The sequence below is a fragment of the Thunnus albacares genome, chromosome 18 (assembly GCF_914725855.1).
Source record: "Thunnus albacares chromosome 18, fThuAlb1.1, whole genome shotgun sequence".
Lineage (NCBI taxonomy): Eukaryota > Metazoa > Chordata > Actinopteri > Scombriformes > Scombridae > Thunnus > Thunnus albacares.
Window position 1 is genome coordinate 11,143,999 of NC_058123.1, and position 16,308 is coordinate 11,160,306.

Here is a 16,308-nt window from a genome sequence, read left to right on the forward strand (position 1 = left end):
GAGGATGGGCCATGTCTCACCAGAACAGCGAAGCCCCTCCTAGACCTCCTATAGTAACATCAGTGATTCCATCTCCGTTCAGATCCATGACTCCATGTATGGACTGACCAAAGAATTTCACCTTTTCGCCGTCCCCACCTGCTGGGATACGCTAAGGAGACAAATCAGAACCGATTAGGGCACCTTAATCTGAATAAATAGTTACATATCAAGTAGCTCTTTGAGTGGCACTCAGTCTGTTCTCACCTGCACATATTTCTCTTTCAGTGACGTCTTATCTCCATGATAGATGTAAACGGCGCCTCTGTGATCGTTCTCAAACGGCGCACCGACTGCCACATCATTATAGCCGTCCAGGTTGAGATCTGATATTGCAGCAATGGCTGTACCAAACCGGGCACCACATGGTTCATTTTTATTAGTGCAGCTGCCTGAGTGGGCAGTGCAGCAGGACTGATTGATAGGTTTTAAAGTGAACTCATGCTGAAACTGGCCGTCCTGATGATGGAGCAAAGAAAAAAAAAAGATCATGAACACTACAAGAAACCGCATCGTCTCAATCTTCTCTGTGTGAATTTCTGTAAAAATCTGACACAAGCTCTTTCATCAGAAGACACACACACAGCCATATTTTCAATCTTCTGTACCTTGTCGAGTTTGTAAACGTAGACTTGTCCCTGCTCGTTTCTTTCTGAGCCCATGTACATTGGAGCTCCGACCAAGAGGAGATCCGTGTAGGAATCCCCGTCCACGTCGAGAGTCTGCAGGACGCTGCCGAAGTAAGAACCGATCTGCACAGAAGGTTCAGAAATCACCTGTCACTGTTGACCCTTTAATCACTGAACTCACTCATCTGCTTCTGACCTGTATTTACTGATTTTATTCACTAAAGAACAAAGAGACTCCTAAGTCCTGCATACACAAAGGTTTTTTAAAATCTACACCATACTAAAGACTCATGGAAGCTGTAGTTGTTGAATGCTCACAAAAACACTGTCGTATCTGGAGTGTATTCATTTACGTGTATTAATTAGCGAGTACAACAGCTTTCAGATTGACAAAAGATGCCTTCTCTGCAAAAATGCCACACTGAAAAAGGCTCACCTGTTCTCCTTTCAGTATCTGTGAGACAACAACTTTGTTATTTTTATCCAGATGGTAGATAACAACACGGCCTGTGTGGTTGTACCGTGGCGCGCCTGTGATGTACAGCACTCCATTGGGGGATGATGCTGACTGAACATCATAACCTGCCGAGAAAACAAACACAAGCACATACTGTATTACATTCATTAGACACATAAACAGGCATCATCAGGAGTGCGTGCATCCACGTACACAGTAATGATGTCATTAGGAAAAAAAAAACACACCCTGGCTCTCTTTGTGGGATATTTTTAAATGCTTCTTTAGCTGACTGTTTACATCTCACTGTGAGTGGGAACACTACCGGACACTGGCAGGAAAATGTGCATACACTCACACTCACAGACAAAAACACAAAGGCTACGTCATTGCACAGTCTGCAGACAGCCCATTAGGTATGAGCATGTGCCAACAGCTGAGTTTACAGTACACGAGCCTGGACCCACCAGTGCTCTATCTAATGACATGTTGATTAAATAACTTGATATTAAGATGTTATGGTTGCTCTACAAGCCATAAAAGGAAACAGGATGGAGAGACTATTTATGTGACACACAGAGAGAAGCATCTGCTGTGAAAGGTAGCCAAATTACATATTTTACTCCTCCATGCAATAGAAACTCTTTATTTATTCTGCAGCTGTAAAATTTCACTTAATCTCTTGAAAAATTTGGCCTCTTACACTCTCTCTGTGATGGAAAAAATAACTCACAAGCTCAAATAGATTTCGATGTATCTGTAAATACTGCTCCACCTTAAACACTCAGTATTTATCCAGTTTACTAACAAGCGTCTGTCCCAACTCACCGAGGTACCCAGCCAATGCTTCATACCCAGCCTCAGATTTTGGGTCGTAGAAATCGGACTTCCCCGGAATAACTTCTCCACCAGCAGTATGCATTACCACTGTCCCGTTCCACTCATACGCTCCCACTGCTCCCAGTAACACACCTTCCTATGGGAGAGCAGATGTCAGGACCATTAAGAGACAATTTTTGTTGATGAGTGGTGTGTAAAAGAATTTATCATATTTCTGTAGTCCAGAATCAGAAGTACTTGGATCCTTTACTTAAGTCAAAAGTAGCAGTAACACAATGTAAAAAAAAAATTCAGTTACAACTAAAGTTCTGCATCCAAAATTTTACTTAAATAAAAGTACAGAAGTATTATCAGCAAAATATACTTTAAGTACTCATTATACAGAAAGCCTCCTTTCAATGTTGTGGTGATAAATGGAGATAATACTAATTTACATGCTGTTATGTTGTTTAATCCAGCCATTCTCAACCAGAGGGTCACAGCCCACAGGTGAGCCTCAGAGCGCCATCTAGTGGGCCATTCAGGCAGTGGTACTGCCAAACTTTTTTTTTTGGTTATTCATGGTAATTCATTCAGGATTCACATAAATAAAATGCATAATTTCAACGACCAGTTATGTTTGAATATCACCGTGCCTATCACGACACATCATCAGGTAGAGACAAACGTGTTTTGCCGCTGTTAGCTAGCTGTCTTTCTCTGTGGATCAGGCTTCAGAAGACATGACTCTGTCCACCGTGTTGGAAAATAAACTGATGGAACTATCAGCAGACAGCAGCCTGAAGCTTCAGCTCACACAAGTTGACCTCGCTTCATTCTGGATGCTGGCTGCCAGTCAATATCCCTCTGTGTCAAAACGTGCAATCAAATCTCTGTTGCCTTTCACCACTACCTATTTATGTGAGTCAGGGATTTCCATTGTGACTGTCATAAAATCAAAAGGCAAAGAACAAACAGTAAGCAGCTTGGAATGCTACTCTGCATGTCAACCTCTCACTCATCCCATGTCCTGATCTCATTATTTCCCTGAAGCAATCCCAAGTGTCTCACTGAGGTTAAGCAGAATATTTATATTGGTCATTACAGCTGACAGTGGCATAACACATTTACAGCCCAGTTTATTTTTCCTCCTTTTTTTGTCATGTCATGTTTTTTCTCATATATTTAGGAAGGTGGTCCTCTGAGTTTTTTTTAACAATCAGTAGTGGATAAGGCACCTACAGGCGGCTGTCCTCTACCTCTGACCTAGGTATCGAACGTAGTTCCTAAAATCTACAGACACATGACCATCCTAGCCTTGCTTAGGGAACCAAATTCAGCCTGGCTTCTATAATCACCAGCTGTCGTTGAACCACTACCAACGGGCCCATTTAGTCAAGTATGTCCTGACGGCCTAGGTCACAATGAAGTGTATTGGTGCAAATAGGTGTTGGAGGTTTGAAAGTACTCAAAGATGGCCTACTAACATAGGGCAGTTATAGGGCAGTTTCAGAGTCCTGGCCCTAATGATTTAGCCAATTAGACCCCTAATTATAAAACAGTCAACCTAATTTTAGACTGAAATCATACTTCTATCACATGTACAGCAGTATATTAACCTCAGTCACTGAACCTGAACCATTACCTGTTATTCTATGAACAGCACTAATTTTTTACCTTTGCAAAATTCAATACAATTTATAATCCAAACAATTCCAAAGCTAATGTCAGCCTATCCCAGGGGGGGCGCCTTTTCCTACCTACCTATTGTGTAAATTCCTCAGAAATGGTGCAAGACATTCAGCTATGTTAATTTGTCACCAATTAAAATTAAATAAAATAGTTTGAAGTAGGCTTGAATGAGTTTGTCTCGGCCACATATAGTGGAACTTTCAATAGTCTAAAATCTAAACCTGCAAAATAACTTATTATGGAAAGAAGAGGAAAAAATGACGCACATTCTCCAGTTCCAGTTTATAAAATGTGAGGCTTTTTATGCTTTCCTGTGTTTTATGTCGCAGTAAATTGAATGAGTTTGAATTTTGGACTGTTCTTGGGCCTAAAAATTCGTTGTTGTAATGTTTTTTGGGGGCATTTTTTTTATTATAATATATTTTGTTGACTAACCAACTAAAAAAAACAATTCACAGATAAATTAAATTAATGTAAATAATTATTAATTGCAGTCCAAAGTATAACCAACATTTTTTTTTGTTACCAGGAAACATTTATTTCATAGGAAGGGGAAGGGTCACACAGGACATAACATGGATCATTAATCACAACAAACTACGTCAAGTGGCTCTTTCCTGCTACTGGTCATTAAAGCGAGGACTCATGGGTGTGTCGAATAGTGAAACAACTAATTTTGGTTGTGTTAAATTGGATGAGCCACTGCAGACACAGAGACAGTGTACACAGTGATTGAGAATGCGATAAACGTGAGTCAAGAGCGGGAAGAGAGGCGTAAGAAGGGAGCCTGTCTCTTTTTAAATAGACATAGGAAATACCTAGTGAATGAGCAGAAGAAGCATGTGAAGGGGCAAAAGCAAGCAAGTTGTTTCTACCCTAGTCAACAACCGTCTGATTCAGTGTCCCTCACATGCCTCATGTTTGACTTTCGATCTCTGTCCTTCCGTCTGTCTTGCACACTCTCACGCAACCAGACAAAATGCCATCAGTGTGAAGTCTGAGGCAGTGTGAGCAGACAGAACAGAGCTGGTTTATGTCTGGAAACTCCAACTGACCGAGGTGAATCACCAAAGGGGTAGAAGATGCACCAGAGATAACACTATGGTTATGTTTCTGCATGAGTTCATTTCCCGAGAAAACATCCACGCAAACGCATACACTTACCTGCAACCACAATAAATGAGCAGTTCCTTGTAAATGAAACATCTACAGACTTTTTCAGTGACTTTCTCATCCCAAATATGGTGTTTGTGTTCATCTGAAATGAATGATTGGATTTAGACTGTCTTTAGAAAACAGCAAGTTCATTATTTTAGGAGAACTGAGAATACACATAACTATTTTAAGGGTTCATGACTAACAAATAAATAGTATTTTAAAAAAGACTTACTTTAGAAGTATGTGCACTAAACCCAGCTTGGGACATTTCCATCTCAAAGGAGGAGGTGGAATTGCCAGTTGTAGCTGAGGAAGGAAAAGTTCATTTTAGCAACAATAAATACAGTATATAATGAAACTGTGTTACAGAGTTATATGATTGTCACATTAGTGTTTAGTAAAAGTATTTAGTTACTTTCCACCACTGTCCAAAAAGACTCAAGTGGTTAGTCCATCTAGAGAAAATTTGATACAAGATACAAATAATTTGTCAAGGAAAACTAAAAATGAAAATGAAAATAGTAATCTCTTTATATCTGCAGGGTGTATGAGGACTATAGTAGGTGAACATGTGAGCATATGTGTTGCACATGTGTTTGTTTGTATACCTTCCAAGGCAAAAATCTTCCCTTTTAGGGCATCCACGATGGACAACAACGCCACCTCATCAGAGACGTTGAAGAAGTGGTCTCGTAAGGGCTTACTGGAGATGGACTCGATCTCCTTGATGAACATCTGCACTTCTTTTTTGCTTTTGTTCTGACGGTTGTAGTCTCCCAAGACCTGGAAACACAGTAAACTGTCTCAAAGGTATAGTCTGACAGTTATGGAAAAAATTGTATTCACTTTCTTGCTAAGAGTTACATGTTGAGATATGAGGCTACAGCCAGCCGCTGGTTAGCTTAGCTTAGCATTAAGATTTGAGACAGGGGGAAACAGTGAGCCTGGCTCTGTCCAATGGTAACAAAACAGGTTCACCAGCACCTCTAATTAACTCATCATATCTAATTTGATATCTACAATTGTTTTGATTTAATGGCTAGGTGACTAAAATGAGTTAATATTTTCATAAACTGTACAGTCACAACAGTCAGTTTGACTATGCCACTATAAGTTGTATAATCTGCATACCCCAGCCACCCTATTCATATAATAAATAAGCTTTTCTGGATTTAGTGTTATGGGAAACACAAAACTTCCTCGTTAAGATGAGAAAATACATGGATATTAGCATGATCTGTGAAGACAACACAATGGTAGTACTCACAGCAATGCCAAACCTCTCAATGTCATCATTTTCGCAGGCCTTGATGACCGACACATTGTTGTAGGAGTCATGAGACTCTCCATCAGTCACAATCACCATGACTTTCTTCGCACCAGGTCGTGCACCACGCTCTGGCATGTAGGCCTCCTTCCTGATGGGCAGAAAATTTCTAGATTATTTCATAAAACACTGGAACATCTGCTGGAATTGAGCCTTAAATTTGTGTTGGGTGGTTCACTCTCATGAGAGTATATAACCTAGATGTTGGTGTAATCCTGGAATAGCACAGTGATAGCATGTGCCTCTATCAAGTAGATCACAACAATAAACTGAAATATCCTGTAACTAAACACTAAAAAAAATCAGGCAAACAAATATTAAATGACACCATATAAATATATTGACATTAACCTGTTTGGGGATCCAGGGTAAAAAAATGTCCACAACTTGGCCCCAAGAGTTCAATGTGTTAGACAGTTGATGAAACACAAGTTAAATTTGGAATAAGCACCATGTGAGAGCAATATAAAGTAAAGTCATACAGCCACATTATTAGGTAATGATGCAGAACCAACCATAGTTGATCTTGTACATTAGTAGTGCAGATTTGCTGTTAATCAAATTACCAAAACCAATTTACAAGCACCAAATCTGGGACTTTTGGGGCACCTGAATGAGATAAAAAAAAAATTTATGAAGGAAAGTTTTGGTGCATGCAGACTCAAAGATCCTCATGGTCCAAGCCTACCTGTAAAAGCCCTATTATGCAATGTTCTTGGCCTCCTGATTGTCTTGGGTCACTGAGACCTCAGACCCAAATTGTGTTCTGGTGCTAAGACCCTGTTGTACTTGCATACAATTCTCGTTTGATTTACATTTATTTTAATATTTATTGTGCAGCCCAAATGCAATCTACCACTCTTAAGCTCAGTTTTCCGTACAAGATTTAAGTTTAGAAAACATCTACTGTGCTGGGTGTGATGGATGTGTTAAGTAGCCTTTTTGAGTCCATCATCCAACTAAAATTACATCATCTGATTCAAACACCTATTGAACCATGCCAAATCACAATGATCTAATAAAAAATTGTGGTCAGGTATTGCCAGGCTTTCCCAAAAGAGGGGGAGGGATTAATGTTGCATACCTGGCAGTATCAATGCCCAGGAACGTCATGGTCTTGACGCCGGTCTGCTGAGGAAGATCTTTGACGAATTCCAACAGAGCAGCCTTGTTGTCAAACTGGCTCAGATTGAGTGAGTGAGTCACGGTCTGGCCATAGGACACTATGCCCACCTGGAAGACACACACACATTTTTCTTGTAAACGTTATCCTTCGTTTAATTTATTTTTCCTTCTCTCTCTTTCTATGTTCTTCTCTTCTCTGCTGTCCCCTCCTAGACAGTCTGCAGAGGATGTGGTTGGGTCTGGTGGGGTTGATATGACACAATGTTCTTTATACAGAAGGCAGAGGACTTCAGCAGCCCTGGAAGATGTGACTTACAACCACTGGGCTCCACAGTGAGAAGACTTTCCAGTGTTTCCCTCTGGAAAACTCCACAAGCTCCAGGCCAGATCAATGTAACCATAATAAAAACTAACCACCCATTCGCAGAGTGATCCAAGTCAAGTGGACAGAAATATACTCAATATATAACTTACTAAGGCAAAGGCTAAAATAACTTTAAAGACTAAAAAGTCTTCAGTTCATAAAGTCTGCTTTATGACAGACATCTTACAGTTATTCTTACTGTTGGCACCATGTGGAAAATTCCATAATGGAGCGTGCCTAAGTCATCAAATATAATATGAAAAAGTGAGTTGGCAGCAAGGAATATATTCCTTCATTCATCCTTTTTCGTTGTCATTCTAATGTTATGTAACCCATCAATTTATCCATTATTGTCTGATGTTTAACACTGCATAAACCCATATGTTTAATTCTGTGGCTCAAGAGACAAGGAGACAAATTGAGTAATTTCCCACAGGAAATAACATTATAATTTCTTTCTGAAAAATCTGTTCATTCATTCATGCAACTGACCTGTGATAGTTTAGGTCCAATCTGAATGTTGTGAATGAAGCGGTCCAGGAAATCAATAATGCTGGACCAGGGGTAGATACTGTTCGATCCATCCAGAACTATCACGATGTCTAGCTCCTTTCCACACTCTGGAAAAAAGTCAGAAATTGCAGTAAATTAGAGGGTAGGTTTGGTGTTTAAGGAGCCATACTAAGTTTTTCCTCACTTACTGTACAATGTGTGAGACACATGCCTTTATATATATATCGTTTATATCTTTTCCAAAGATGGATGGCTAGTCCAACTGAACCACACATTAAAGGATATGTTCAAATTTTCAGGTCTTTATAATACTCACACACAATTCACACTGTCTGTGAAATCAAATGATGGAATTTCTTACTCAAAACACTAACTTTAGAAGATAGCCACTTGATTTGTCAAACCACTACAACAGCTGAACTTCAGAGTAGATTTTTGCATGAAATAAGGACTGTGGATTCTGTCCTTTATAAAATTGCTTTAAGAAGGGATCTCTTTGCAGCCGATATGAAGGGAGGGAACAATTACAGTGACATAATGCTTACAACGTGCATATGGGCATGTAAGTGTTGTATTGGGATAGACCTGAAAATCAAATATCCTTTAAAATCACTGATTTAACTAGGAAGAAAGAAATTATATTATATAATACATCCACTCCTCTTCCTGTTTACTTGTGCCTCGAGCAGACAAACTAGTTCCAAGTCAAATTTTTAATAATATAAAGGATAATGATGCCAGCTGTAGTTCCCTGTTACTAACCAGAAAGATCTAATATATGTCCAAATATTCCTTCAAACTTCATGCAAAGGTCCAAAAAGGCATCAATATGCAAGTAGTCAAAGCAGAAAAAAACTCTAACTCACTTTTTACTTTAATTCAGGATTGTTAAAATAAACATTGTATGTTATAACAAACTCATTTTAATGGAATTGTTCAGCCCTCTGTGATCAGTCTGCGTGTATATGTTTGTTTCTGTTAAAAGATTGGCAGATAAAATTGTACAGAAAGCGAAAACGACTGTAGACTTTTCTCATCTGTTTCATTCTAGTCTGTTTCCTTCCAGGGAAGCAGAGTGCAGGCCCGGTAAACTGTCTCCTAACTTGGTCATACAACACAGCAGAAGGGCTGGGCTGGGCCAGGCCAGAAAGGGATGGGGTCGCAGACAAGTTTACATTAAGAAGAATGCTCTAATCTCCCTCTTTGCTTAGGGAGGGTGAGTCTGGGTCCTGGGTGGTACTACTAAAGAGCAGTAGATTATAATCTCTTAGCCCGGACAGGCAATTTGAGCAGATGCTGTCACGTCCAATGCAGACCTGCTGTCGTACTTTGTCAAGCTGTGTACCTTGCACGGACGGAGCAATGGAGTTCAGGATCTGGAAGGAAGAGCTCACATTTGCGCAGACGCCTGAGATGTACTGCTGTTCCCCGCACATGTAGCCGTACTGAGGACCACACGCCTGTGGAAACAGGACACACACACACACACACACACAAACAAACTCTAATTGCTCGAGAAAGTAAAATGCACAGGCTATGAATGGTTAGCTTTCCACCAGTATGAGGTCATGGGTGAGAGGAGGTTCAGAGCTACTGAATAGAGAAACCAAGAGGAAAGAACTACTCAAACTGAGGATTACAGGGAGGCTAGTAAAAACCGCCATAGATCCCTTCAGGCTAGAGAGAAAAAGAGAAGAGGGAAACAGGGAAATCAAGCCTGCAAGGAAGCAGTGCTTTACAATTACCAACAATAACTGGAAAATTGAATAACATCTATTAATCTTTTGGCCTCATTTCCCAAAATTTCCCTGCTAAAACATGTTGATGCTTTTCTTACATCAGGACGGAAGTTGTACAAGAAAAAATAGAATTGCATAACATTTAGTAAACAATCTAGTTGGTAATTGTATTGTGTTGACAAGTTGTTTAGAGAGCATATTGTTCATTATTCATTGTGATGTGTGTTGAATTATAATATATACACACTGACGTAGTGTTGAAGGCTATACTTTCAGAGTTATGTTAACCACATTAAGTGTTAAGTTAAGGCTTCAAAAGGCTTCAATTACACATGCAGCTGTGCAGGATCTGCCCTCATAGTCCAACATCATATTTTCTTTCTTGGACCAAGTAAGAAGTTGCATAAATATACAGTATATCCATTAATCACTGGTCCATTGTTTCTGTCATTTTCATGCCCTGCAAATCTCACAATCATGAAGAAATAAAGTTTTACTGGAGTTCATGACCATAAAACCTTACGGGTTTTGCCATTTCCTACATACATTTCTGCATTTACACAGCTGATTCATTTGCACAGTGGATTCACAATATAATGTTACATTCCCAGGACATGAAGCCTCACCAGGAAACAGGGAGGGTCAAGCCCACTGTTTCCATAGAGAGCAAGGGTCTAGTGAACATACACTTGCCGCTCAGTTTCTTACAGAAAATATGCAAAGTTCAGCCCTACTTTTGTTTTTCGGTATGGAAAATGTAGAATGCTTTCATATACTATTAAGAGCAACTTCCCCCTTACCAGAAATCCTCCGTTGGGATTGGTCACGAGTGTGGTTCCCATGGTCATGTTCTCTTTGACTTCACGTAATTTGGGAACTGTTGTGTTTTCTAAGAGAAATATGGATGAATAAACAGAGTGAGACAAACAGGGAGCAGCATAGAGGCAGAGCAGCTGGACAAATTCCTATTTCTGCATTTTCCCATATGAAGAGACGCTCTCCCTGCTTCCTTTCTTCCATCTACCCTGAGATGTAATGAGCACTGACATGTGGTTAAATATAGGATGTTACATTACTTTACCACACTGTCCCTCAGTGTGTAGCTTACAACAATAAAGGAGCACAAAACAAATATCCCAGCTGTTGTGAAGAAGAAACAGAGGACTCAAAATTGTCCGGCAATCACAACATGTGGCTAAAATTAGCATGTTAATACAAACTAATGCTTCAATTTGGGTAAGCTTTGGCTCCGCTGTACATTTTCTTTCCTGAGGGATCCACAAATTCTCATACACTTCAGAAAATACCGGCTATGACTCAGTCACATGACATTTTAATTATGAATCAAGCTCTTTACCAATCCCCATGACGGCATTTTGATATTTAACCATTTCTGATTCTCATTAGAAGTCAGTTAGGACTTTGGCTTGTGCTCTCCTTGTAATGTGGTGTGGTTGCCACAATTCTTCCTCTCAAATCCCTGATTTTTCCTTGGGGATGTTTATGACTTCCTGCTGTGCTCAGAATAAAAAGATCTTTCTATTGTATTTAATGTTCTGTAAACAGTCATCTCTCATGCACCGCAGTAAACTTTGAACTAAAAATAAGTTGGTTTCTACACTTCTTTCTTGATTTTCTTAACTATCTGATAAAATGAGTGACATGGACCAAGATCTAACACCTCATGATACATCCACGTGGGACTGAAAGCAGCTTTGTGGAGCTGCAGAGGAGAACACATGCTTTGTCCTCGATGAACTGTGAACTCCAGATAACTATCAGAACAAATCAGACTTATCACACAATGCCTCTTGGTCTGGAATGATCTCTAGAGAATCAAAGGAATACACAGGTCAAATTTGTATCATGGCTTTTACCAGAATATACCAGTGTTTTACTAAGCAGTAGATATAAACTGCATTGTCTGTCTTTTACAGGGAGGTTTTACGTCACTATAACCGAGGTCAGTGTGGATTGACTGACATTTCTAGACAAAGAAAATATACATGTAGCATTAAAGTTTAACAAGATCATGCTCCTCAGTCATAGACACACTACATGCATAAACATGTTTGTTATTTTGTGTTACATATTTTTATTTAATATTTGCTAACTACAAGATCGGTATATAAACTGGCGTAACAGAGGACATCCGCCATTGTTAAAGGAGCAGTGTGTAAGATTTAGTGGCATCTAGTGGTGAGGTTGAAGATTGCAACTAACTGAATACCCCTCCCCTCCCCTTCCAAGCGTGTAGGAGAACCTACGGTGGCATTTTATTATACATTAATGAAATCATGCTTATGAATATTATATTCCATTTCTGCCAAGTCCGGTCCACTAGATGCCGCTAAATTCTACACACTGCACCTTTAAGTAGTTTTCCAGCCTATAAGACTGCAGCTTGAATTTGCAATTTGCTAGTTCATTGTTTGTCATTTGGATACAATTTTTCCAAACAGAATGTAAACTTATTGCAGTACTGTTTAGCAGATGATCTTGGGTGTTTGACTCTCTTGCCAGTCATTCATTACAGTGTAATAGTCCTGGCAAAACCACCTTTCAGTTTTATTGTTTGGGTGGAAATGGGATTAAAAATTACAACACAACAACCACACAAATTTAACTTTGCTCATTATGGTCTGGCATCTCTCTCCTATGTTGCAATGGTGTAAACTTAGTGTAGAGACAAATGGCAATGCGAGACGAGAGTGTCGTCAGTGGGTGTGGAGTGAAATTACTCTGCAGGGATCACTAACAGGTGATTGACAGGCCCTTTCCTTCAATGATACATCAACATAAGCCCTCCCTGCTGGGTCGTTGTTGAGCTTTGCCTCATGTTCCGCAGGCTTGCTCGGGAAACATCACTTTAAATTCCCACCAACACTGGTTTCAGAAAAAATTCAAGGTAAGAAATAGTTCATGTAGTTGCTGAGTTACGCCTTGTTTCACTTATAAAATTCTAAATACAGCGCTGTTGTAGTTGTTGTCATCATGTTAACCACTCCCAGTTGTTTGTTAAGTGGCCTGACTCCGGCTGCCAGCCTCAAATAATTCCCAGTGGATGTTTTCCAGACTAAACTTGAGTTTGTGAGATTTAAGCTTGCCCTGTAACTCATCCAAGATAAAACAAATACATCATTCTCCACTGGTGAGTGAGGGAGTATTAATGCCTGCCTTTACTGTAAATTATCAGCACTTAAAGACTACATTTACCAACAGCAGGAGAACTGCAGTATAACTCCTGTTATTGGTTAATTCTGAGGTGTGAACAGCTGTGTTGAGTTAAACCTTAATCCCTGAAGTGAGCGTCAGTGTGCAGTTCTCCTGTGTGGACATAGACAAACACCAACAGAGGCTTTGCAGACTGCTGACCAGGAGCTAAACTGTGTTTATCTGTTTAATTAAGATATAATTATAGAAGGATGAAACATTAAAACCTTGTTTATCTACTGTCTTCCTGTTCCGATGGGCCTCACTTCCTCTCAGCGAGAGCCAGTAGTCTTAAACACACAGCAGCATATTTACACAAAAACACAGAACATACACACACAGACTTCACACACAATCACTGGACACAAGAAAACATATACATACATATATGTCCTCACTCATGCATACACAAACAGCACACACACAGTGTTCTTACGAGGCAGTTCCAGTTTAATACATGTGTTGTCCCCTTTCCCCACAGGACACTTGTAGACATCTCCTGTCCGTTTAGCTGGTTGGCCCGATAGCGGCGATCCAATCAGAACCCTGAAAAAAACAAGAAAAAAAAAGAGGGGAACTGATTAGCATTAATCTTGCCAACAACCACGCAACAGCATCACAATTTTACAATTGTGATAACAAGCACAGTTCAAATATTTTTGCAGAAGTTAAGGGTTGGCACGTTGGAAATGGTGGCTTTGGATGTTTTTATAAGCTTTGCAACAGTTTAGATTTTCCTTAATAATCTTATGTAGTTAAATTAAACATAAACAGAGGGTTTAAATTGCCTAATAAAACTGTATACCAGCTTATTATAATTGGCTTATGTGTCTGTGGCTGTCATATCATTATATAATCAACCTGACACAATTGAAATAACACTGAAGGAGCTCACAATAAAAAAGCACTTAATTATCACTTAATTTTCACCTCATTAAATACTAATGAATGATATGTTGCAGATGTTTGCAGATGAGTACAGTATAATTATACATTATACGCATGCATGTGTGCTTTTTATGAATGTGTGTCATATTGGACATGCACTATATGTACAGTACAGTACGCACAACTACATGCCTATCTGTGTTACACACCCATGTGTGAGTTTCAGAACATCATGTCACCCCGTCAGTAAACTGACGCTAAATAGAGTTTAGTTCTCCTAAACACTGTGGCTTATTAACATTCCTCAACTCTAATGGGGCCTGGTCACCTAAAGTGAAACACAGAGTGGAAAAACAACAACACTCTCAACTCAGTCCACTAACAACTGCCCATGAGAAACACCACAGTGTTATTGATCCATTTATGACAAATACTTAGCAGCTGATTATAGCTGATTATTCTTTTAATGTATCTGTAAATGACGTATAAATAAATGATTACAGTTTGTTAAAGACTGATAACCAAGCCATGTGTGTGGTTTCTCATCTGTGTTCTTTTTGTCCTTCTTGCATCATATACACTGCAAAAAAAGGGTAATTCAAGGAAGTCATGATATGTTATTTTGGGGTGATGAAATAATTTTCTTATCCAAGCTAAATATCCATATCAAGTACCATTTTCATCAGATATTAAACTTGTTTCAACGTCCCTGGTCCTGATTTTTAGCGGTCGGTTAGTTGGTCGGTTCCCCAACTTTGGCCCAGACTGAAATATCTCAATAACTATCTGAGGGATTGCCAAGAGATTTTGTACAGATGTTCATAGTGCCCAGAGGTTTGACTTTAACTTTGATCACCAGACTTTTCATCTGAGGTTGGCATTTGTGGTTTTGAGTTAAATGTCTCAACAACTGTTGGATGGATTACCATGAAATTTGGTGCAGATATTCATGATCCCCTCAGGATGAATCATAATAATATGTCATCTAGCGGCATCATCAGGCCAGATTTTTGTACAATACTTTAGTTTAAGAACAGATACCTCCAAACTAAAGACATTCCCATCAGCCTCAGTTTTACTTACTTGCTCTAGCATGCTAACATGCTAAACTAAAATGGTGAACATTGTTAACTACCTGCTAGACATCATCACCTGGATGAAAACATACGCACACTCTATGGGCCCCATGCACCCATGGAGCATGCTCATTAGAGACTTCCGCTGGCTGAGACAGCAAACTTTTGGTTTAGTCCTCCAGCTAACTTGAATGCAGATAAAAACAAATCAATCGGACCGAATGGATCGAATTATGATAGTGAAATGAGAGAATTTTGTGGGAGTTGTGACACACACTGTAAGAATGTATCCACTGTTTTACAGCCACTCCTTTTCCCATGATTGTGTGCAGGAAAAATGCTTTTTGGGCCCCTGTCGGACCCACAAGTTGTAATTCCAGGGTTTGGAGACTATGTCAAATTGGCTTCAAAGCCCGGCGCCGTTCCTGGGTACTTGATTGAGAGCATGTTAGCATGCTGGTGGTATGCTGGTCGCATGCTTAGCATTTAGCTCAAAGCATTTAGCTCAAAGCATTTAGCTCAATGCATATGCTGTACCTATAGCCTCACAGAGCCCCTCACATGGCTGGAGAAGTTGTTTTTTTCTAATCCAAGCTAAATAACCTAGAAGATGGAGAGAAGAGAGAAACTATTTTTCTGCTAGAGCTCATTAGAAAAGTCTGCATGGTTGTCAAACTACTATCCCAATACTGAGAGAAAAACTAGATGGTTTTGCTCATTTTAAGAATCAGATTAATCATAAAACTTTGTTTCATTTCTTATATGAAATACTACTAGTTTTAAGGCCAAATGTGTGTTTTTAGTGGCCTGATTTCATGCTAGTTTCAAGGAATCTTACCAAGTAAATTTTTCTTACCCAACTGACAGCTTTTGCTTATTTGATACTGGCACATTTCTCTAGATTCCCCATAATTTCTCTATACAAAAAAGAAATAATCTGTTTGTTTGTTGGTTCTGAAAAGTAGTTAGTTGATGCAACAGCAGTGTCGCATTTTTCCGAGATTTATTCCAACAGTCTCGTGGGAAGACACAAAACTTAGGGTGAGTCAAAGTTACCGTAGATCGTCTCTGCCACATGTAACACATTTTCTATGTGGAGTCGATCCACCTTTCAACACTGCTGAGGTGCACTGAAGAGCTTAAGGGTGGAGGTCTAAAGGAGACATCTGTGTCTAATCAGTCACCTCCCAGTCATGGCAACCCACGTGTTACATCACTTCATGATAGCTATCATTTTTCTCCATAATTTTTTCCCACATGGGCACACTG

General features: G+C 39.5%; 1 protein-coding gene across 1 annotated transcript in view; it reads right to left on the minus strand.

Moving 5' to 3' along the window:
• The window catches only part of itga1 (integrin, alpha 1), a 55,398-nt gene that overhangs the window by 12,061 nt on the left and 27,029 nt on the right, over window positions 1-16,308 (minus strand). The window contains exons 3-15 of the mRNA XM_044333888.1: window positions 13,512-13,621; window positions 10,663-10,751; window positions 9,469-9,583; window positions 8,103-8,230; window positions 7,206-7,354; window positions 6,062-6,212; window positions 5,403-5,577; window positions 5,027-5,100; window positions 1,954-2,101; window positions 1,105-1,250; window positions 648-791; window positions 247-498; window positions 21-151 (exon numbers count right to left, since the gene is read on the minus strand). Of these exons, the coding sequence (XP_044189823.1) occupies window positions 21-151; window positions 247-498; window positions 648-791; window positions 1,105-1,250; window positions 1,954-2,101; window positions 5,027-5,100; window positions 5,403-5,577; window positions 6,062-6,212; window positions 7,206-7,354; window positions 8,103-8,230; window positions 9,469-9,583; window positions 10,663-10,751; window positions 13,512-13,621 (1,812 nt within the window). The remainder of the gene's footprint in view (window positions 1-20; window positions 152-246; window positions 499-647; window positions 792-1,104; window positions 1,251-1,953; window positions 2,102-5,026; window positions 5,101-5,402; window positions 5,578-6,061; window positions 6,213-7,205; window positions 7,355-8,102; window positions 8,231-9,468; window positions 9,584-10,662; window positions 10,752-13,511; window positions 13,622-16,308) is intronic.